Source organism: Corvus cornix, chromosome 5 (genome assembly GCF_000738735.6).
Source record: "Corvus cornix cornix isolate S_Up_H32 chromosome 5, ASM73873v5, whole genome shotgun sequence".
In the NCBI taxonomy this organism is placed as follows: domain Eukaryota; kingdom Metazoa; phylum Chordata; class Aves; order Passeriformes; family Corvidae; genus Corvus; species Corvus cornix.
The window spans coordinates 16,234,881-16,259,427 of NC_046335.1; the positions used below are offsets into that span (position 1 = coordinate 16,234,881).

Genomic DNA, 24,547 nt, shown 5'->3' on the forward strand with positions numbered 1-24,547 from the left:
AATGTTTTGTTTAAAACAGTAAGAGACTAATAACTCATGATTATCTCGTCTTAATTTCTTACTCCTTTCTATAAACTCTAGTTTGTCCATCCCTGCCATGGCTTGCCGTGTCTGCCTCAGCTTCACTTCCTCATGGGAGGGCTGGAGTGGGGTAAGGTCTCACTCAAAAGGCTGTTTCCAGGCAAGGTCGGTCCCTGTTGACCTTGCTAAGTTACTTTGCAGTAATAGCCAAAGGTGTTTCACCTCATAGGGTCGTGGAGCAACACCAATGCCCATCTGTTACCTCACTGAGAAAATAGCAAAGCTGTGTTGCAGAGGGGTAGAGTGTGGTTTGAATGGCTTTAAGTAGCTCACATGCCTTTAGGATGGTATAGATGCTGTCACAGTTGGGAAGTAGCCCTGGTGTTTCTAAAATGAGTGATTTCAAGCCACTGTGCTCACCCCCAGGATAATTGGGATGCCGTGGAGCACAGATTGGAATTTATGGTTGACAGATGAAGGTGCCCAGAGCACATAAGGGTTACATCTCATGTCTGGCATGATCCAGAGCAAGCAGCCTAACTCCTTCAGTCTCTCCACGGAGATGTTCTGCCTGAGTAAGTTTGGGTCAATGAGAGACACACTCAAGTCACTTGCTCTCCATAACTTAATGACTCGCTTTTGTGTCCCACAGACATGCTCTGCATTTAATTCTTGGTCTGTACCTGCTTTGAAGATGATGTAGAATGATACCCAGTGCTGAAACTAATGAGAGCTCAGTTTCTTGAAAAAATACCTTCTGACCAAACCGATAGTCTCCCACTTGTGCCCTCAAAGGAACTGTTCATGAAGTAACAGATTTTTTTTTTGCTGTTGGTGAAGGGTTTTGTGTCACTGTCTATGCTTAAGATTGTGTTACTGAGGCTCATACAGGACAATCAGACTTTCACAGGCTGAAATGTAATTTGTGTGTTAAATTGTAACTTTTCAGGAAAGAGGAAGCCTTGTATTCTGCTACATATGGGGAGAAGAGTAAGAATGATTGTATGTTTTTCAAAACCAGTTTTTAAATATTCTGCAGGGGAATAAGCTATATTGTATTTACAGGCTGAAGTGTGAACTTGCATGCTTAAAGATGGTTGTTCCTGTTGAAGAGAAGAATTTCTGCTTGCAAAATCATAATGGTTACTAAATGCAAGACCTGGATGTTGAGAATTGTAGTGTTCATTCATACAGTCATGATGATTTTTGTAGGGCATTCTTGAGTCGTTTTAAAAGATGAACATTCCTAAAAGTTGTCGAAAATTTGTAGGTATGTTTAAATACTGGTTTAGGACGTTTGTGTGCTCGGAAATCAGGAAACAAGTTACTTCCTAAGCTGCCTGCACGTGGCCATGCTGGCTTGCAAGGTTGTGGGAATGGCAGGAACCGCCGTGGTAATTTAGGTCAGTGCCTTTGTGCAGCTGTGGGGCTGTGGCAGTTTAACTGATGAGTCAGATTAACTCCCCTTCCCTGGCCTTGGGTTCTGCACATGCCTCTGACTTTCTGCCAGGGCAGCCTCACAAGGGCATGGTGTTGGTGGAGGAGCGCAGTTGCACTCAGAATTTAGTATCTATGTAGTGATGGGAGTAATTGAACACCCAAGTAAAGCAGGGTATAAAATGAAAGTGTTAGTCCCAGTTATACACTCAGGAAGAATGCACATGTGTAGGGATGAGAGAAAACTATATGTGGCCTGTTTTGTTTCTTTGTTTCTCTTTCCTGATCTTCCCCCAGTGTGGATGAGGACAGGCTTTTTCTGAAGCTAGCTCCGTAAAGATGCTTTTATTTCCTCATTGAAACTCCTTGCCTTCCTTTTGCCCTCCTTGCCTTGCCCTTTGTCTTATTTTGATATACATAATGTCCTTTACCATCCAACAGTCCACATTAATTTTGTTGAAACAAGCTGTCTCTAAGCTGCACCAGTTCCCCTTGTGAGGCTTTCCCTCTCCTAACCCTAGGAAATGGCCGGCAGGGCTGCTGGTCGCAGCAGGGTTCCCTGCAGCAGCACCAGGGATGTGTCTCCTCTCCCCACGGCTCCCAGCATATGGTCAGCTCCTCAGTATCGCTTATACATCACTCATTCTCTGTCCTCTTACCACATGGAGTTTACGCTTCAAAGTGTGAACAGGCTTTGATGCAGAACACAGGCAGAATTTGTTTGCTAAAACATCTCTCAGAGAGGATTTATATGCACAGAATGGTATTCAGCTTTGGGAAGTCTGAGTGGCAACTGTTTTACAGAAGAAGAATTTAGGGCAAGTTCTTTGTGAGTAACCCTCCTTTGCTTCTGCCCATGGTGTTTTTGTTTTATTTTGGTAGGGTTTTTTGGAGTGGGGAGAGCTGTTGGTAGTTTGTTGGGCTTTTTTGCACTCTTGTTAATAACGACCCAAGAGACAAGGATTGGTCATAGGCATTGAACTATTTAAAGGAATTCTTTTTGTGATGTATTGATCAGAAAAGCCTTAGAAAATGATAGGTGAGGATAGCACATCAAAGGAAAAATGCCTTGCTGAAGTTGGGATTTTAAACTAATCCATATGAACTGCATTGTTGCGTAAAGAATACGGTAACTTTATAACAGGCATATATATTTTGTTCAGGCACTTGTTCGAAGGTCTTCTCTTTTTAGGCATGTATTTTGGAGAGGATCACTTGGACGTAGTTTATCTGTTATACACATGTACTGATGACCTTTTTTCCTCTCTAGGTAAAAGCATGGATGAAATCAAGAAGCTGCTCTTGTTGGTTCTGGGATGTGCTGTGCAGGTGAACATTCATAGAAAATAAGACTTTTTTGAATCTGGTTTTTTTTTTTCTGAGCTGAGAAAATCTACCCAAAGATCAGTGCTATGTGAACAAATCTTGAGCTCAAGACAGCTTGTGAGCTAAATTGTGAGAAACACAATAGGTGAAGGAAAGAAATGCAGGGGAGAGGAAGCACATTGTGTGATAGCAGTAGCCTCAATTTGTTGCTACTGCTTAATCAGACACAGGATGTGTACTTTCACAGCTTCGATAACACAGTGGGACGAGATAAGTTTTGAACAGTGCTCTTGATATCAAGCTTGCTGTTGGTTTATTTTCTTATTTTTTTAAATAAAAAGTGGAACAGTACATGTTAATGCCAAACAAATAGTTTAACAAGTCTAAATATTTGTTTAATGAATCATGATTTTATTTGCACAATATTTTGATTTAATATTGTGTCGAAAATACCAGATTAATAGATACTTTGTATGTTAGTGTGGAGATCTCTGTGTGTGACATTTGTTTAAATAAATAGAGAGACAATGCATATGGAAAACTGCAGAAATGCGCAGCAGTTACTGGATAAAGAAATCAGTGTTCTGCCCACCAAACCTCTGAGGCAGTAAACAATGGCCTTGTTGCGGGCGGGCCTTTGCTGATAATTGACCTTGTTTGTAGGTCTGCCTAGTGTCTTTGTCATGCCTTAGGACACTTACCCTGCTCAGCTATGTCAGCTCAATTATGTCAGGGTAAAGCTGTCTACGTATTGCCCCTCTGAATTACGTTAGTGTTGCATTGCAGCACAAAGAATTGTTTTTGCTGCTGTGCATCCTCAGCCCTCGTTTACTGGTCTGAGGTTCTTCCCAGTGAAATAAATGGTTGAGACTCAGAACCAGGCCCCAGAAGGACACTGTAAATGAGTTTAAAAAAACCCTTTTAAATACTGCTTAAGTTCTTCACAGTGCAGTGTTGTTACAAGAAGGCAATAACGTTCTTAGTGCACAATCACAGATATACAGATAGCAGATGTCTGCCTCTTCTAAAGCCTTAAGTAAAAGATTTACTGAAATCTGTTTGTCTGAAATGTCACTCATTTTTATCCAGAATGTTTCCCAGTTTTTTTTATCTAAAGCATATGTTGATTTAGTCCAACAAACAACATTGGGTGTTGATGTGGATAATATCTAAAGTGATGCATCTCTCTTCATTGCCAAAACTAAGCAAAATGCAAACAGCAAAGCAGACAGGTTAAATGGTGCAGTGTAAATGAAGGTTTACATTTGTGCAGCTCCATTAGTGAAGCTGTGATGATTTCTTCGGGCTGTTTCCCCACCTCTTGATCACACTGCATGTTGAACTTGTTTCTTAAGAGCAAAACCAGCCATTTAACTTAGCCTTAATTGTACTGACTATAAAGTTTAAATAATTTAATGCAATTTGGTTCGTGCTCCATATGGAGCAGTGAAGTGTTACACCTTCTAGTGTGACAAAGTATATAGATCTTAAAACAGTTTTTTATTAGCATTATGGGTTGTTTGAGTTTGGAGGTTTTTTTAAAATTTAAATGAAAAATTGAGCAGTTAAGTTTTAGGGTATGTAGCACTGTTTCAGGGTGTGCTTTCTTTTAACAGTGTGAAAGAAAAGAAGAGTTTATTGACAGAATAAAACAACTGGATATTGAAACCCAAGCTGCCATTGTGTCGCACATTCAGGAGGTAGGATTCCTAGTATTGTCTCTTTTGATGTTGTATCTCTCCCTTCCTTGACTTAACAGTCAATCTGTTAAGGATATTTTTGCTATAAAATATTAATGCTTAGAATTACATAATGGATTCATGAAATTCACAAAAAGGAAAATTGAATATGTTGCTGCACTCAAATTACAAGATGAAAATAGGTGTTGGGATCATTACTTGGCTCAGTGGTCTTTTAGAGATGCAGTGGTAAATGCCTTGCTTGCCACTTAAAGGTTATGTAGAAGGAATTGTTGTAAGGATCCATGTGCAATATTGACAAAATCCATGTATGTCTTAGAAGCTGCAGAGCCCCTTGCACCAATGGTGTAAACACTTAGTCCCCAAGCCCTGTGGTAGGTGACACAGCCTGCCCAGTGTTGGGGTCCCTCCCCTGCCATGGAGCCCTGGGAGAGGGGCCCTGAGGGCACAGACACGGGGTTTCCCTGCCCCTGCTCAGCCTCGTTCCCGTTGGTTGGTTTGTGTTCCCTGCGCGGGCAGAAGGACCCTCGGGTCCCGTGACTGGAACAGTTCCTGGGCAGAGCTCCGGCCATGCGGCTGGAGAAATAAACATCTCTGAAACATCTAGCAAGAATCTGTCTGTCCATATATATTTCCTTTCCACGGGACGCCTGGTTTGGTATATGCATGTTGCAGGATCCCCACTGCAACATAATGGTGGCGAATACGGGCAGAACGATCCCCAATCCCTAAGCGACTGATTTGTGTGAGTAAACCCTGGGAACTTTGGATTCCTCTTCTTGGTTTTGCTTTGCTATTCCATATCTAAACTATGGAGGAACCGTGGGAAGACTCTTGGCTCTCAGAGCCGCATATGGACATTTATCTTAAAATGATTCTTGAACAACGATTTGTAAATTTTAGCTTGATTCAAGCTCAAAAAGAACTGGAACACTTCCTGGCATGGTTGTTTAAGAACTTTTTCTATGTTTCCTGGGATTTAATTCTTACCAAGGGCTTTTGGAAAACCGTTTGGACACAGTTAATACTGGAGTCAAAATATATGCCGATGGAAGAATATTTTCGTGAATATTATTTAGTTACCGAGACTGTTGAGCAATGTCAGCTGTGTCCTGGTGAAGGGAAGCCTGGCGCAGGGACCGTGCGGCGCAGGGACCGTGCGGCCCAGGCCACGTGCACCGAGCGCTCTGCGAGCAGCAGCGAGGCAGTTCCCGCGTGCGGGCGGAGCCACGCGAGCCGCAGTGTCGGTGGCGGAGTGAGGCGCGGCGGGACCTGGAGGTGCCCGCCCAGCTGCGCACAGTGCGTGGTGGAGCGAGCCCTGTGAATGCCCGACCAAGAGGGGCGGCGCGCGGGCAGCGGCTGGCGGCGGTGGCGGTAGAACGGAGCCACGCCCAGCTGAAACGTGCGCTGGAGCAGGGCGTGGGGGGTCGTTGTTCAGGGGCCCGGCCAAGATGTGGGTACAGCACCCGGCATCGGCAGCGAAGCTGCGACCAGAGGAGGCGACGCACGGAGAACTGAGCGGCGCGGCCCGGCCCGGCCCGCGCGGCCCTGAACGCGACCCCGGGAAGAGCGCGCAGGCACGAGCAGCCCCGACAATTCCAACACGGGAGCGACTGAAAGAGAGAGCAAAGACGCAGCGAGACAGAAAACAGCAGCCACTCGGAAAAAGGAAAAGATCATAGTAACTAAGACCTTAGGGATAGTAAAATGGTATAATGTTAAGCAAAATTATGGTTTTATAACAAGGTGTGACAACCAGCAAGACATATTCGTGCATAGAACTGCTATTAAAAAGAATAACCCTGAAAAATGCATCCCAAGCTTGGGAGATGGAGAAGTCGTGGAATTCAAAATTATACGAGGTAGAAAAGGGTTACAAGCATCGCAGGTCACTGGGCCTGATGGTGTTTCTGTGAAAGGCAGTATATATGCTAAAAATCGTAGTCATGTTAGACAATATCTCCATTGTAAGCCCTCCCTACAGTCTCCCTTTCCTAATCCCACCTTTCCCTTTTACCCTATGTCCTATTACCCCCAGTGTATTCCCAATCTGTTTTTTCACCCATGGTTTCCCTCACAAAACCATGCTTTTGCCAATTGTTTCCCCAAAAATCCCTTTCCAATGCCGAGTGGGGGATGAAAAGGGGGAGGGAAGAAGTTAAACCCTCTCCTGCCTCAGTTTCCCCACAAAGCATGCTCAGAGTTCTGTCTCCCTTCTGTCAGCCCTAAGATGTTCCACAGAATCTGTTTGGACATTTAAAGACTCAGGAGGGTGGCTTGTTTTGTCTTGAAACTGTTCTTGTTATGTTTATCCAGTTGTTTTCATTCTCCTTTTATTAAAATAAAACGGGTGAGGTGTTGGGGTCCCTCCCCTGCCGTGTAGCCCTGGGAGAGGGGCCCTGAGGGCACAGACACGGGGCTTCCCTGCCCCTGCTCAGCCTCGTTCCCATGGGTTGGTTTGTGTTCCCTGCGCGGGCAGAAGGACCCTTGGTCCCGTGACTGGAGCAGTTCCTGGGCAGAGCTCCGGCCATGCAGCTGGAGAAATAAACATCTCTGAAACATCTAGCAAGAATCTGTCTGTCCATATATATTTCCTTTCCACGGGACGCCTGGTTTGGTATATGCATGTTGCAGGATCCCCACTGCAACAGCCCAGTGACTCGTTTCAGTGGCCTCTGAGCTAGATGGTCTTGAAGAGCTGAAATTGAACATATAGTCTTTTTAAAAAGGTATTCGATCCAATGACAAGCATTCTTAGATTTCTAGGACTTCAGAAGAAGGAAAGGCTATGGATAGGCCTGGCAAATAATACAGAAAGTCTCTTACTTTGAAGAGCCAGGTGGAAGTGCCCCTCAGTGGGAGTGGATGCTGACTGTGGCCAGGTGCATGCAGGTCATGCATGCAGGTGTAAAAAGCCTGGTACAGTCAGATTTGAGGAACAAATAAGGGAAGTCTTAAGACAGGAATTTTTTCTTAACATTTAAAAAAATAGTTAATTTTTAGGAAAGAAAAAAATTACAATGAGGTAAGGACATGATTATAACAAAAGCTGGAACAGTCATTAACTGAGCTTGAGAGACTTGCCTGATGTTTCTGCTAAATGATTCAGAGTAAATCAATTTAGGTAGGGTAACAGTTGAAAGATACACTGCTAGCAGCAACCAGAGGTATTTCTGCAGCTGATACAGCTCCTCCCAGCTGTATCAGGTGCAAATTGCAAATTCATTGAAATTGGGGATTCTTCCTAGTAAGTTCAGTGTGGGATCAGTCCCTTCTCTGTGGGGATTACCTCAGGGTCAGTAAGACAGTTGCATACTTCTAATATGCAAGTGTGCATGCTATTGATCATATTTATCTGATCACTTTTAAAACTCAGACTTTAAGAATTATAAAAAATGTAAATACCAAGAATTTCTGGGTAGTGTTGTAGTTAAGGTAGTTGCATTTATTATTTGCAGCCTGGGTTTGGTGAAATGGATATGTTTTTTAATTTATCAGTAGAAGAACCTGGGGGATGCTGCATATATGGTGAACAAATTTTCAACTCAACCAGTGGAAAGACATACTTTTCTGTTCCTATTCCTAGGTGACTCACAACCAGGAGAATGTATTTGACTTGCAGTGGCTGGAGCTCCCAGATATGGCCCCAGAAGAACTAGAATCTCTCTCCAGGAACATGGTTTTCCACCTCAGGAGGCTCATTGATGAGAGAGATGAATGCACAGAAGTACGAGGACATATCTATCCCATACAGAGCTGATGAGAAGCTGTGGATGAGGGCTCCATTCCTTCTCTCATGTCTTGTTTGTGGACTAGGTTTCTCTTTCTTCTGCACCTTTCTACTACACCTCTGAAAATTTGTAGAAAGTGTTTGACTTTTCCATTGGTTCTTGTGTAAGCACTAAGATGTGGTAAAATGATTGGTGAAGAGGAGTTGAGCAGTCTCTCCATGAAATGGAGACCGAATGTCTCTGAGTCTCTGTCTAGTCATTCATGCAGTGCTTCCTAGTCTCTCCATTGGCATCTACGCTCCTGGGCTCCATTGTCTTGTCTAGTTTTTTTTGATTCATCAGTTCCTTTCCCTTCAGATCTCTGGAGAAGCCTCACCTTCTTTGGCCTGTTAATCATCTGTCATGCTTTTGACTGCGATTGTGTTAATTAAAACTGTTAGTTGTTACAGGTTTTTATGAATTCTTCAAGGAAAACAGACTACTTATTTTGAGCATTGGAAGGGGAATGTTCTAGTGGTCAGAGCATAGTGGAGATTCCTTTCCTCTTCTGTGTAACCTTCATTCCTGGCTGTCACTAGGATTCTGTATCATGCTAGACCAGTAATTTCCTAAATCTAAAAATATTTTTAGGTATTTTTAAAACAATGTATAAATACGCTATTTATCTCTTGGCACTACATAGTCTTCTGTATTTCCAGGTCATTGTAGATCTCACTCAAGAGAGAGACTATCTGCAGTCTCAGCAACCACCAAGCCCTCTGAAAGTACCAAGTCCAGATTCTTCACCAAACCCTGCCAACCCTCTTTCTAATGAAGAAAAGCAGCACCTTGCAGTTGAGCTGGCGGACACAAAGGCTAAATTGAGAAGAATCCGTCAGGAGCTGTAAGTCACCGTTATTTTGTGCTTCTGGAGAGACTTGCATATTAAGTCTTGTACATCCTGAAAAAGCAGGAGCCTGTTGGCTCCAATACACCAGCTTCCATAGGTGCTCTCAGAATCACACCTTTCAAATCAGAGCAGTAGGAAGCTAGTAGTGTCTTCCATCTTTTCTTCTTTCATAATTGGCTTTTAAATGTAGTGATGGCTGCTTCCATTCTTCTTTTTGTCTCATCTCTCTCTTCCCCTCCTTCAAAATACCAACTGCTAGCTCTGCATTTTAACTTGAAGTAGAAAGTCCACAGGCCAGTGAAGCAGGTGCACGAATGAGATTTAAACAGAGGAACTTAGTATAAAAATAGAGTTGCAAACTCAGATCTATGATATGCGTATGGTATAATGGGAAAATGATGAAGCTGTCATAATAAAGAATATGCTGTGAGATTTGTATCTTCTTTTACAGATTCCTGGCAGTGTCCATATAATCAATATTGTTTCAGGAAAGAAAAAAAATTACTAAGATTTTTCTAATCTTTTTCAGGGAAGAGAAGTCTGAGCAGCTTGCAGATTCTAAACATGAAGTTGAGCAGCTCACCCTAGAGCTGCAAAAAATAAAGCAAGAGGTGAGATGGGCTTGTTTTACTGTGACAATCTTCCCTATTTAAAAAAAGATCCTGTTTCAGTGTGAGGCTAAAATTACTACTATGCCTCTTTTGTAATGAAGAAATCAACTTAGTCCAGCAAGCTGTTCAAAGATTATGGTTGTGGCATAGCAGTGCTATGCTTTTCACTTAACTGTTGAGAACAGTCTCATCTGTTCAGCTTGCAAATAGCCTAGTAGTGCCTGAAGCTTATGCAGCATCAGGCATTAGTAATGTCCAACAGGCTGAAGAACCTCTCTGTCTTGTAGAGAATTTACTGGCTACCAAGAGAATTCTTACTCCTTAACCAGGGGAATACTATTTGTCAACACTTAAAATCAGTAAGTAAATACAAAAAAATAAAGTTTGAAGTACATGCTTAAAAGTGTTAACTTAGATTTTTCTCCCTGGTTATCCCTCACAGAACATGCACCTTGCCTCAGATGCTCGCTCTGCCCGAGCATACAGAGATGAGCTCGACTCTCTGAGAGAGAGGGCAAACCGTGTGGAGAGACTCGAGATGGAACTGGTTCGGTGCAAGGAGAAACTTCACGATGTGGAGTTTTACAAAGCTCGCATGGAGGCAAGTGAAAATTAGGAGGATTCGTTGAGTAATCCTTAATGTGTGGCTTTTGTTGCATTACTAGTTCATGTGTTGTTTGTCATTGAGCTGACTGTAGCAGAACATCAGAGCAAGTAAAATTTTCATGACATACATCATAGCAGTTGACTGAGCATCATTAAACTTCTTTCAGTAGAGGAAGGACTTGGTGCGCACAAAATAAATGCCCATTAGTTTTAAAGAACTCTGCTTAGTTCAGCATTATGTGGCTAAACAGGACAAACCTTTTCTGAATGTTGTTGTTTTTTTTTTTTTTAGAGTCCAGATCCTTAGTTTAGCTTTAGGTAAATTCCCTGTGTTCCAGAGTTGTTCTTTGACCAGCATTTTAAATACCATGTATTAATTAGTTAAGTGGATGTCTGGGAGATTTTCCTTAGGGTTTTGTAGCAGATGCAACTGGTGTTAAAATGGCATTTTTAAGGATGACCTCAGATGACAAATTCTAGCCACCCCTTTTTGCAACTGTTACTTATAGTAGAAAGGAGAAAAAATTTGGTTCCTCCCTAGTTTTATGAGTGGGATATGTTAATGAGAATTGTGTGGCTTTGCCCTAGTAGTAATGTCAGTTACTCAGCTTAGTCACCTGCAGCTATGCCCATCCTGGAATTATTAATTGAATTAGGTTGCAGAAGACCTTGGAGATCATCTGGCCAAACTCATTGGCTCAGCATGGCTGACATTAAATTTAAGTAGGACTGCTTTTACTTTCTGTTCTTTCAGTTCTTTGAGGCATTCACACCAAAACTCCCAATAATCCACATACGTAACACTTCAGCCAAGGTCAAATAAATCCAGACTGCTGAACAAATGCAGGTTCGGTAATTGACAACCTCACTATAATTAGATAAAATCCAGGTCTGAAGTAGAAGAGTGAGGTTGCCAGGCCTCTTGCTGAGAGCATAGACCTTATTTTTCTGCTCTATAAACTCTACTTTGTAGGTGATTTTTTTTTCCCTTCTATAACCTAAGGGGGCAGCTAGCTGCTGCTTCTTATGAATAGGTTCACTAAAATGGATGGTTATTAAATGTAGTAATAGACTACAAAAGCCTGTCTTGCTTCTCAGTAATTCTCAGTTTGCATTAGGAAGTACAAAGCTCTGTCTCTCTCTGTTTTCCTCCCTCAAGCTGGCAAATCAGTCATGCTCTACCCTGGCACACTGGCTATCAGTGAGCCATCCTGGTGTTCCCCTTCTGACTGTGCGCTGGTGGTGCTTAGCTTTACCTGCTGCTCAGATAATTTACCTGGAGCTTGGAGAGGAGTTTTTGTCCCCTTCATCTGAGATCAAGGGAGTAGCCTCCTTGCTTGCCCCAGAGCCAGCACTTTCCTGCGCTGCTGTCTGCATGTCCTGCACTGCTAATCTTGCTTAACACAGCATTCAGTTAAGAGACCTTCACATTAGTTTCAAGTTTGTTCTAACTCTCTTCGCTCTCTCTTCCACTCTGTCAGTTTTTGGTGGAACTGTGGAATGTCAGAGATGAGTGCTGGCTCTCCAGGGATACCTCCCTGCAATACTGTCATAGTTTAACCCCAGCCAGCAGCCAAGCCCCTCGCAGCCACTCACTCACTCCCCCACCAGTGAGATCAGAGAGAGAATTGGAAGGGTAAAAGCTGGAAAACTTGTGGGGTTGGGATATGGACTGTTTAGTAGGGAAAGCAAAAGCCACACACACAAGCAAAGCACACCAAGGAATTCACTGCTTTCCATGGACAGGCAGGGGCCCCATCATGTGTAATGGTGACTTGGAAAGTGAAGCACCATCACTCCAAATGTCTTCCCCTTCCTTCTTTTTCTCCCCACTTTATATACTGAGCATGATGCCATATGGTCTGGAATATCCCTTTGGTGAGTTTGGGTCACCTGTCCTGGCTGCATCTCCTCCCAATCTCCATACACCCCCAACTTCCTCGCCAGCGTGGCAGTAGGACAGCAGAAAAGGCCTTGGCTCTGTGTAAGCCCTGCTCAGCAATAACAAAAACATCTCTTTATTATCAACACTGTGTTCAGCCAAATCCAAAAAACAGCCCCATACCAACCATTGTGAAGAGAACTTACTCTACCCCAGCCAAAACCAGCACAAATACAGTAGTGGGACAAGGACTATTTCCCATCGATCTGGCGCATGTCTGATTTGGAGCCCTAGTGTGGCCTTTAGGAAAAATTGTCGCTATTGTAGGGGCTGAGCTTTTCTAATGTGCAGCAGGATTGCACAGCTGTCTGCAGGGTGCTCTGTGGTTTAGAATAGACAGAGAGTTTCACATTCTCACCACTCCCTCTCCCATCATTGATCGAGTTTTGACACAGCCATGGACTGCCAGCATTGAGCAGCAGGCAAACTCCATTGGTCTCAGGCTGATGCATTCAGAGGATTCCACAGGGCACTATTCCATGTTTTTATGGTCATAGAGTAGCACAAAGGCTGTGCATACTAGCCAGTATCTAGCTTTCCATGGGGGCTCAGTTTTCTGTCAAATCTGACTCAAGTCCTCTGCCCCTCTGAAAGAAGAATTAATGTCTGGGGTCAGTACAGTGTCTGGTTAGATTTGTTCTGGGATGTAACAGAGTAGAGATTCTTACCTCTAGACTGTACAGTGATTATTCATTTCGTGGTGTTTACTGGTTGCTGATGGCTTGCTAAGCTGCTCTAACCCTTAAGACCAACAAATCATACAGAGCACAGCAGTGAAAATGTAGGTGTGTTCAGCATCAGCCATTGTTCTGTGGTAATGTGGTATCTTAAGGCTCATAGAGTCTTGACAGGGTTATTAATAAGCAGTGCCAGATTGGTAGGTGAGAAGAAAAAGTGGATTTAATGTTGTGTATCAATGCAGAAAGCTATTAAATGAGTCCTTAAATCCTTTTCCTTCCTGGTATTGCAGGAGGAGTGCAGAAGGTTCAAATCTGTATGTCAGTGTAAAACATTTAGGGCTTGTGTGTTGTTTTCCTTCTCTGTATGTCTTGACAAATTGTTTAGGAGTGACTTGTTAGTTGAACCATTGTTGAAGGGACATGAATGTGCTCTGGAGCCTTCCTGCTGGGGTGGCTTAATGAGCTGTGAATGTGAAGGAGCAGCTCAGTGCAGGGCTTCCTTCATGGAGGTGCTTCTCTGCAGTGCGAAGCTCCCTTCCAGGATTCATCTCCACTGAACCTTTGGCTGTTCCACAAGATGAGCTTGTTTGCTGAGGCCAAGGAGTGTGCTTTGCCCAGTTTTCCTCCTTCTCACCATAATCAAATTTCTATGCAGGATGACAGGAGTAATCTCTTGTGAATTAAAAAAAGGCAAAAGCATTTCTTGTATGTTTTCATATACTGTTCAATGATTGTCACAAGATGTTAACTGTGCCATGGCTCAGTAGCGACAGCTTCTGAACTGCCTCGAGGCAGGGGTTTGAACTGGGTCTGGATGCATGTGCAAGTTCTCTATTTTCAGATTTAAGCAATTTCATTGCTACTTTAGTTTCTGAAAATGTTTCCCAGTGGCAACACACCCTGATTGTGCAACCACTTATCCCCAGAGTTAATTGTAACCATCTGAATACACAATGCACATTCTTAAAGCTATTTCAAGTTGCAGTTGATAGGGCATCAAACCACAATATGTAATTCATTTTAGAAACTGCAAAAGCTGAATTAAACTCAGTGTATTAGACAAAAAAATACACAGCCAATTTGTTCCTGATTTTAAAATGAACTTAAGGTTATAAAATAATGTTGGTGCATTTGTTAATTCAATTAAAAATAAACCTTAATTTCAGAGGAAGCAGCACCACCTCATGACTACCACCTGCTGACTGTCTAACAAGTGTGATTTGTAGCTAGAGAGATTTTTAGGTCAGCTGTGTTATTCCAGCAACTTCTGGGAGATGTTAGTGCTGTCATGTTTTAGTTCGGACAGCTTTGCTTCCCAGGCCTTGAGATGTAACTCTACAAAGCTCCCATGGACTAATTATTTAAATTACATGAACATCTCAATATTAAGACAACCTCAGATCATGGTGATCTGGGGGTGAGCAATGTCTACCTTGTCATAGCAGGCATTTCCACCTGGTTATTAATTTAATATTTCATCAGAACTATTTTGAACTGGCATGACTGCCCATCCTGGGTACTCAATGGAAAGTGCCTCAGTTTTCCATACACTGCAGCTCCCACTGATGTGTGGTTTGTACCAGAGCCTGCATATGTGCATGTACTTGGCACATAGCTTGACTCTTGATGAGACACTAAAATAACTAGTTCTTGCATGGTAGGCAGTTTTAAGGATAGTTATGAGGTCATGTTTTTGAGGTCAGACGCCACCTTAGTTCTTAGGGCTGTGGTCCACATTGAGTGGGGTGATCTAGCAAAGTAAACTCTTGGCACGTTGCTGTTTCATTACAGATATTCTGGCAGCTTCCATAATAACCCAGCAGTTTTTGTGCCATGTACTTCCTCTGGTCTGTCATCTGTTTAGTGTCAGCCTTTTAAGTTTGCCCACCCTGAAGTGACCCTGTTAGATCAGACTTGGCCCAAAATGCAGGTTCTGTAACTTTAGTGTTTCAGTATTATTGTTATTTTAGTTACTTGCATACTCAGACATTTTAATTGAAGATGAACCTCTTCAAAAGCACTGACATACTTGTCCTTTTAATGCTACTATAGTAGGGAAATTTTTCTCTCATGCTTTTCAAGTTGGTAGCTGACCCACTGAGAGATCAAGGGTAGTATGGTACTGCATAAGGTAGACTTTCCGTATTATGCCATATACAGTCAAGCTGCAACAAACAATTAAGATTATGACAGGCTTTTAAATGATGCCCCCCTGTAGTATCAAAAGGCAGGGGGAGTGGCTGTCATCAGACACTCTTAACTTGTTCTTTACATCTATCTTGTTTCTTTTTCTTCTTCTTTTTTCTTCTCCTTTTTTTCTTTTTTGTTTGTTTTTTAAATAACTGAGCCATATAAGGCTTCTTAAGGCTGATTCCACCCCAAAAAATGAGAAGGTAGTTGCTGATTAAGCTGTGAAAATGATTTGCTCATGCTTGGTGATCTTTCAGGAATCTACTTGGTTTGGGTGTTTGTGGTTTGAGAGACCAGACATGAACACTCTGTCAGCAGAGACATCACATTTGAAATCAGTTATCCAGGAATAAACTTGTCAAGCATTTTGTCCTGTCTGTTTGCACATTTTCTGGTTTTGCATGTATCATTGGAACAGCAGAATGGTTCAGGAGAGGAGGGAGGAAACCCGAGAATGAGAAGTTTCTGTAGAGAATCAATCTGCTTCTTGCCCAGTTGTAACTCATCTGGGGAAAATTCCTTACTGTATCCATTTAATCTTTTAAATGCTGATGCGTTCCTGCCACAGAACATTTGTCTTGTACTCAAGACTTATCTGAGGATCAACAAAAGTAAAAGCTAGAAGTGAGGTATTATAGCTTAAAATGAGACATATTTGATACATGTGTTTAAAACATGACCAATGATTCATGGCCAGATTTCATGCTTTGGATATTTCATGTTTCCAGGATAAGATACTTAAATGCACAGAGTTTCATTTGTTATTTGCAAGAAACAGTTGCAGTGCAGGATAATTAACCTGTTTCTAATGCTGTGGCTACAGAAAAGTAATAAATTAAACTTCTACTCAGTAAAACCAGATCCAAAAGCTCTAATGAGTAAGCGACATGGCTTGTGCAGTTAATGCTCATGTGTTTAGTGGGGAAGTGGCAGGGAGTGTTAAGTATAAAACAACTTCTACTGTTCAAGTGAATTAAAATTCTGTTCATGAGAGAGAAAATTTATTAAACAGGCATTTGCACATAAGTGTACTGAAACAGGAATGCAGATATTGAATGTATTGATGGATACTGTTCCCCATCCCTTGAAAGTAAATCATCTATTTTGAAGCTGGGAAAACAAGGGACTATGATAAGTTGGCAAAGAAATTGGTATTACAACAGTGGAATTGGAACTGAACAGTTGCTCTTTGTGCACCTCTTGATCTAGCCTCATATAAAGCAAATGAAACTGTTAAACTGGTAAAATTGAGGAAAAAGACCCTAAGAAATATTAGATTTACTTGCATAATGACTCCCAGGTAATGAAACATAGTATCACCTCTCATTAAAATATTAGGTAAAAATCTTCTTATGAGACAAACATGTCAGATTTCTTTCTTTTTTTTTGCAATGTCACTTTATGAAACTCACTTGGTCTATGAGAAGTCAGTAAGAAATTAACACTTTTTTCCCCTAGGAATTAAGAGAGGACAACATTGTATTGATCGAAACAAAGGCCATGCTAGAAGAACAGCTAACCATGGCAAGAGCTCGTGGTGATAAGCTGCATGAATTAGAGAAGGAAAATTTGCAGCTGAAATCCAAACTTCATGATGTAGAGCTGGTATGCACTTTCTTTTTCATTATGCTAATTTTTTTAACTTTTGTTTTTATGCTACATTACAAGGGCATGTAGTGATAGGACAAGGGGGAATGGCTTCAAACTGAAAGAGAGTAGGTTTAGATTAGAAAGTAAGAAGAAATTCTTTACTGTGAGGGTGGTGAGGCACTGGAAGAGGTTTCCTGGAGAAGTTGTGGGTGCCCCATCCCTAAAAGTGTTCAAGGCCAGGTTGGATGGGGCTTTGAGCAACCTGGTCTAGTGGGAGGTGTCCCTTCCCATGCTAAGAACTGCATAATCTTTAATGTCCCTTCCACCCCAACCCATTCTATCATTCTGTGATTCAGGACATTATAAAGGTCATGTCATGCTAGCTTTTACGAAGTGGCTGGAGGTTCTGAATGCTTTTGTGGGTGACTTGATGAATTTTTGGGCTATGATTTCTGAAAATTTGAGAACCACTGAGGCAGCACTTCAGTGTCCATAAATGCAAATGGCCCAGATAGTCACAAGAAGCAACAACAGATTCATTCTCCAGATCTGTTTTCAGGAGTTAAAATTCAAATTACGAGGCAGGTGCTACTTGCTGATCCATATGACTGTGTCCAAGTTCGATGTGATGAGTTGAAGCTCTGCAGAATTCAAGGTTCTATCTGCAGAATTTCCAGTGTGTAAGAGCATGATGCTGCATGTTTTTGAAGAGCTTAGCTCTGGAGACATCTTGAATCCAGCCTGCCATACTAGTCCTGGCTTGTAGTGGTCCTGTGATCACCTGGTAGGTTCTCGCTGCCATCCCTCTCTCTCCAAGTGTATTGTGGGCCAGAGCTGATGCTAAACAGGGCCAGCTGGGCTTTGCTTTCTGTGGCATATATGGTAGCCCACAGCAAGCATTTAATGCTGAAGGTGTATTTCGTTATAAAACCACAGTGTTCAAGGAGATTCTTCTACCCTCAACATACACTGTGCTTGTAGCAGCTCGACCTAGAATCTTACAGATGAGCTGAATATGCGTTTGCATTCATGTGTGTCTTGCACAGGACCGGGACACAGACAAGAAGAGAATTGAAGAGCTTCTGGAGGAGAACATGGTCTTGGAGATTGCACAGAAACAGAGCATGAACGAGTCTGCACACCTAGGCTGGGAACTAGAACAGCTGTCTAAAAGCACTGATCTTGCAGATAGTGAGTACCAGCTGGGGTAGCTGTGGTGTTTGTGGTCTGTTTCAGAGTAGACAGATTGGTTGACTGAGATGGGAACAGAAGGTGAATTGAAGATTGGAAAACTTCCCTCATTCAGCCACTTGTCTTTGACCTTAGTTTTTTTTTTTGAACTTCTAAAATGCATTCCTTTAGTATCTTTCACTTTCCTTTGAAAGCATCAAAGTGTTTTGCTTTTGTTTTGTTCATCACTGAGAGAGTGACTTTAAGTATCACACTTTAATAAAAATTGAAAAAAAAAGAAAGCTTTGGAAATGACACAGCAGAAATGTCACACTGAATATTTCCAACTGAGTGGTTGGGTGGAGTCTGTGATCTTTAGTATTCTTTAGTACAGTTAATACAGACAATTAACTGGCCTTTAAGTCCCAGGAAGTAGTGTATGCTGAAGTCATTTATTTTTACTAGATACTGAAAAATGTGTGCAGTTAAAATAACTGGCTGATATTTTTTTCTTTGAGTGATTGATTTGATTTCCGTAACTATCACAAACATAACTAATTCATTCTTCACTGGACAGGTTTTAGAATTGATTTCTGTGTTTAACATTTACTCTATCATACCAGCCTAAATAATGATTCTAAGTGGAACTTGGGAAATACAAGCTATTTCCTGTAATTCAACATGCAGCTTTTACTGAGTATTCACCTTATTTTGCTAAGACTTGCATGTTTGGCTTTGTGTACCAGGAACAGTTGAACTTGAAGACAAAGGAATAAATTAGAGTAAGCAGATGTTTTCAGTGAAACTCTCTAGAATAGCTTTGTTTTGTAAAACAGCTGAGTGTATGCCTGACACCAATTCTGAAATCTTCTTGCTGTCTAGGATCCAAGTTCTCTTCACTAAGATTAATGACTAGTTAATTGTTATTTGTAAATAATAATCTTGCAAAGTAGGTTATGTTAGCCTGAGAAATGAATGTCACTCTAGTACTCCTTACATGTAATCAAGGATATTGCTCATTGTGTTAGTGGAGGGAAAACAGTTTTCTCAAAACTTAGAAATTTTGATCAAGAGTATTTCAGGAAAATGTAAAAATATCGTATTTTCTGGCCTGTATAAAATACCAAGTTTTGTTCCCTTCCTGATTTGCTTTCACTATCAGTGTAATAGAAGGAAGAATGCTAGTTTTATTTTGTTACATCTTATTTACTAATTTCTGAAACATAACTTTCAAAATTAGCTTGAGTGATTTATCACTGCACTGATGTTTAGCATTTTAGCCCTGGAGCATCAGAAACTCTCTGATTAACCAGAGAAAAAGAATGAGGAACTAAGAACATCCACAATCTTGTATTCAGTAGGAAAATAAAATGGTGAAGGAGGCTGGATTCTTTTGTAAAAAGAGACTATTCCAATTTGGACTTTTATCTCATGGAAGTGCTGTTGTGATTTTACAATAATTCTCTTTAAGAAGTTTTATTTCAATCGATGTTGCTGTTCTGAATGCAGCTTGTTTGTCACAAATAGAGTCAAACTGCAAAACTCTTTTGGAAAATCTCCTGTTCCTGGATATCAAGTTGAGTCTGCAAGGGTGATAGATACAAGATTTTATCAGCCAGTTTGGAATATTTTATTCAAAATAATTTAAAAAATAAGCATGGTAAAAAGTAATTTAGATGGACTTTGCTTCAGAACAGAACTTGACTGGAGTATTCAGTTAATGTTAACTATTTGAGTCTTCACTTGACCGAAGCTCTCCAGGTGATGCTCCATAAAAGAGACAAATAGGATTTTACTATTCTCAGAAAGTTGCCAGCTTAAAGTACTCAGTATGCTGTAGTGCTTATTTAGAAGGAGTTATTAATTTTCTTAGATTTAAAGACAGTGTTAAAAGTCAATTTCATATGAAATGCTGTTTTGAGGTGATGGGTAGCAATTATTTCATGTGAAACAGAAGATTGCTCTTGTAATTATTCAAATGCTGGGCAGAGAAATTAACAGAACAGTAAGGCCTGGGTGATGGATTTTGAGGCTGAGAGGTAGTGAGACTTTGATTTACAAACATTGAGTAAAATAACATCTCTGTTGTAAAACTTGATGCAATTTTTTTAGTTCTGAGATTTCAACTTCAGACACTTCTCAGAGCAGCATTCTGATGGGTGTCCTGTGCCTGGGTACCTAGTAATAAATTATTCTCTCTGATTCGGCATATTCTTGATGAAGAAGTTGTAAAGATAAGCACTGGAATACTCCTTTGTAAGAACTTTTTTCATGACTAAATGTGATTAGATACCTGAGTTTTCACTAGCTCTTGGAAGTGCACCACCTTGCTGTTTTAGCAAACAATTAGCAGGGGTTTATTTTCTGCCTCAATTTATTTCCTCTGATGAAAGTATGAGATGGTATCAAAGTATATTTTGCTACTAACATTAGATGCATTCCTAACATGACTAAAGCAGATTTAAGAAGAGTTAAGAAAGTGAGCAACTTTTGAGACAGCTGGCTGTTCAGATGGCTGTTTGTTCAGATAGTAGCCTATTTATTAAAGGTGCTAATGGTTATCTGTGAAAATGGGTTCTGTTTTTAACCGTCTTTACTTAGCAGTCAAGCTGAAATTGTAAGACTGACAGCAATAATCTTCATCTGAGTGGATCTCACACACCTCAAAAGGAGACGTTTGTAAATTGATTAGTGCCACCTTCTGTTTCTCATGTTTCAACAGCCAGAAAGTCCTTTGTGTTTGAGTTGAATGAATGTGCTTCGAGTCGAATACTGAAGCTAGAGAAGGATAATCAGAGCTTGCAGAACACAATCCAAGAGCTGAGAGATGTCTCCTTGACCTCCAGAGAGAGCAGCCTAAGGTTTGTGGAACTGGAAAAGGAAAATCAACAGCTTAGCAAAAAGGTAATTTGTTCACAGGAACAAGTGGAGCTCTTAGTTTTTTAAACACAGTGCACAAAGGACTGTGCAGCATTCCTGAATGATGAGAGTTTTCAGGGAGTTCACCCATGATCCCCGTAAGACTGACCATGGTTTTGGTCCCATCTATTTAATTGCATTCTTATGCAATTAAATTCTAATAATTTTATTTATTGCCTTCTACTTCACTGCCTGCTTATGTGCATCATTGTAAGAAAAAGTGACTGTTCCCATTAAATGAAAGCTGGTTTTCAGTGCCTGTTTGCCCCTGTCAGACTGTACTGTTGATTATGTCCTTTTCTGTTGTCTCACAACCATCACTACTAGGAAAGGAAGCCATGGTCACAGTGAACTACTTTAGTTTTCTGAAAGTTTAATAATTTTTACATGTAAGTCAAATAAATCACACAGGTGAATTCAGGTTAGCATGTTCTAAATGTCTTTCTGGCTGTCCAGAGTCCTGGATCTGCTTTTTCTTTTTTTCTGTCCTCTTCGCTGTTTAAAATTCTCTGGTGTCTCTCTCTCTCTGCAAAGATCTCAGTTCTTCCAGTCTTTGTAACAAACATGTAGGTCATCACTTGGTAAATTTACTTACATATGTGTGTGTGTTGCACTCTGTTATTAACTGTGATGACATTTAGCTCAAGTGCCAGCTCAGTGCTTGTCCTTGTGAAACAAACTGCTCAGTTCATCTCCAACTACCAGCCTTATTTTTGTCTGACTAGTAACTTGAATCCTCAACTCTGGTTAATTGAGCCAAATGCTGCTGGGAAAAAAAGATGCTTGCTACTCTTTAAGTATAAAACATTTTCGTGTTGGATTTTTTCACATTCCTACCGTTCATAAATTATCCAGAATATAAGGCTCATTTCTCCTTTTGCCATTACTGCTGTAACCTGTGTGTGTGTGACATTGATGCAATGATTTCTGTTCTGTTTGGCTTGCCTGTGAGCTAACTGGGTGTTTCAAAGGACAAGGGGAGAAGGCATCTAGATATGAAATGCTGCTTGTGGATGACTAGATTGTAACAAGCCCATTTCTCTGCTGGAGAGAACAGGTATCCAGCACTGGATCATTCCATCTTCTGGAGAGATTAATTTGCTAAGCTGTGATCAGTTCTGCTTCTTTGCTTTCTTTTGTGAGCAAGGAAAACTGCAAAGATTCAGTTCACTCTAATCTTCCTTCCACACTTCCATTTATGACCTGTTGTGTATAAGTAATTCAATCCAGCTCTAATTTACATGCCTAAAATTGGAGAGGGAGGCATAGAAAGCACTCAGCAGATACCTGTGGTGTACAGCCACTCAAGTCACTTGAACAACTGTGGTCAACCTCTGGCTTTGCCCTAGGCAGATTCCTGTGGGCACCTCCTGTTACAGCACTATATTGGTGCCAACAGTTGTGATTCCAGAATTAGTCTGAAGTTTTTGAAGATGATGAATGCTTTGACATGGTGGGGTCACCTAAAGGTCTCGTAGTTCTGTAAGACACAAAATAGTAGTAGGGAACACCTCTGTAGTGTAAGGAGAGCACCACATGTATCAAAGAAATGAAAAAAAAAAGGCAGGCAAAAATAGTCCTATTAAGAGCAAGTGAAATGCCTGAACACTACACCAGAAAAATACAGAATATGATGGGAGCTGGTGACTGAATACCACAGATGAGTCAAGTTGAAGGACTTCATCTCCCCTTCAGGGAAATTTGGGAAAACAATTAGTAGACAGCATTCTGTCTGGTTTTTGTCAGTGTACAAGATTATTTTACATACATAAAATAATCTTTGATGTGAGATGTTCGAATTTGTTTTAATCTTGCCTTTCTCAAGTATGTTTTTGTACTTCTCCCACACATGTATCCCCTCAATTAGAATATAGCAAGGTGTGCCAGGGAAATAATAGGCAAAGTCTCTTACTCACTCAAAAACGTTTAGTGTGGTGGGCAGGGGAGAGTGCAGGGGCTCTGGAAGAGCGTTAAAGTCAAGCATGTATAAGTCAGAGGACAAGAGATAAAGAAGTATTTTTCTCAAATGTTCTGTGTCTTTGGGGTTCTTTTGGTAACTTTCCTGAGATACCCATAGTAAAATCTTGTCTCCCTAAAGTTGTTTAATTGAGCTGAGATTTCATCCACTGTCTGAGACTTTCAAAAAATGTTGTTTGAATATGCTTGTTTATCTGCTGATCTAGTGCTTGGTGGGATCATGTAGCCAAAACAGGATTATTCAGGTAGTACAAGAGGAGATGTTATAAAGGAAAAGTTACGTACAGTTTTTTTTTTCCTTTCTTACAAGGTTTTCAGAGGAGCTAATAATAGAAAACCCTCCTTTCAGGCACAGTCAAGTAGTAGCAGTCTGAGTACCTGTCCATTGTCTCTGCCTTTCTGACTTACTGACAAGAGCTGTAAACAGTAATGTCTTACTTGCCTCCAGTTTTCTGGGAAATGCAGATGAAGATCAGCTATTGCTGAGCTACTGAGTTTGTTGCAGCTTTCTCTGAACAGCTCCTTTGAGACCAATGAACCGCCACATGGTTACATTTCCAACTGCTGAGCCCTCCTTATCTCCAATCTGGGCAGCCCCTGCTTGTTTAAACACTTCCTGTAATAAGGCACATGTTGACACAGGCAGAGCCCAGCCTCCAGCTATTTCCCACTTGTAAGAATTAGGTTTAATACCCCTTTCATTGACATTTTCACTGTTGGCAGAGTTGATAATACCAAGACAAAAATGAGCTGATACTTGTGCAGAGCTGTAGGTGCTCACAGTACTTTGCAAGCTTAGAAAGGAATAAATATTTCCTGACTTGGGGAGTATAGTTCCCAGAACCTCTTGGTTCTAAATACTGAAGAACTACTGCTTTTCTGTTCTTCATGCATTACAAGTATGACTTCAAAAGGAATAAGTAAGAAAACTTTTGTTTGTTGTAGGACTGGAGCCTTATTCACAAATCTTTCAAATGCAGCCTTGTCACCTACTGGGGAAAAGAGGGCCAACAGAGCACAGGGAGTGGGAATTTAAACTTGCTCACTCCAGTGCTTTAGTGTTTTTCCTCTGTTCCTGTTTTAGGTTGGTGTTTTGGTTTTTTTAGTGTTGTTGCTCACTGAAGTGTCTTAATAACTTTGTCTGCATTCAGTGGTAGAGTAAGACCATCAGTGATGGAGTGGCTAGGAGGAGGCAAGTTCCCCAGGAAGAGGAGCACCTTAATCACTTAGAAGGGGAGAAACTTAATCACTTTTGGCAGGAGCACAACAGGGCATTCAGCAGGCAGGTGAACTAAGCATTTCTTACTGCTGTGCCTTATATGCTCTGATCATAAATGGCATGAAGAAGATTCTTGGCACTGTGAGAAAAACAGTCCATTTCCTCCTCTGAGATTGGCAACTGCAGAAGAGAAGGATTTGATCTTTCAGCCATAGTCCCCATCTCATTTCTCTCTGGTCTTCAAAATGACTTAAAGTGCAAACAGTCCTTGTGTCAAGCTGTGGCTGATGTGTTTTGGTGTGTTCTCTCCATACAGATTGAGAAGTTGCAAAATCAAATTGAAAAAGAGAAGCAAAGCAATCAAGACTTGGAAACCTTGAGTGAGGAGCTGATAAAAGATAAAGAGCAGCTACAAGTTGTCATGGAGACTCTAAAAGCTGACAAAGACAGACAGGTGAAAACTTCTCAAATGTAATATAACAACGTGTGCTCAGTAATGGTAATTCAGTGATGCCATTTAGAGCATCTGGTTCTCTCAG

At 41.1% G+C, this 24,547-nt stretch overlaps 1 protein-coding gene across 2 annotated transcripts in view; it reads left to right on the forward strand.

Moving 5' to 3' along the window:
• CCDC88C (coiled-coil domain containing 88C) overlaps window positions 1–24,547 on the forward strand; it is a 99,616-nt gene that overhangs the window by 46,176 nt on the left and 28,893 nt on the right. For both annotated transcript variants that reach the window (XM_039552389.1, XM_039552390.1), the window contains exons 5-14: window positions 2,729–2,787; window positions 4,401–4,484; window positions 8,071–8,211; window positions 8,914–9,098; window positions 9,634–9,715; window positions 10,158–10,316; window positions 16,592–16,738; window positions 17,770–17,914; window positions 20,616–20,797; window positions 24,325–24,462. In XM_039552389.1, the coding sequence (XP_039408323.1) occupies window positions 2,729–2,787; window positions 4,401–4,484; window positions 8,071–8,211; window positions 8,914–9,098; window positions 9,634–9,715; window positions 10,158–10,316; window positions 16,592–16,738; window positions 17,770–17,914; window positions 20,616–20,797; window positions 24,325–24,462 (1,322 nt within the window). The remainder of the gene's footprint in view (window positions 1–2,728; window positions 2,788–4,400; window positions 4,485–8,070; window positions 8,212–8,913; window positions 9,099–9,633; window positions 9,716–10,157; window positions 10,317–16,591; window positions 16,739–17,769; window positions 17,915–20,615; window positions 20,798–24,324; window positions 24,463–24,547) is intronic.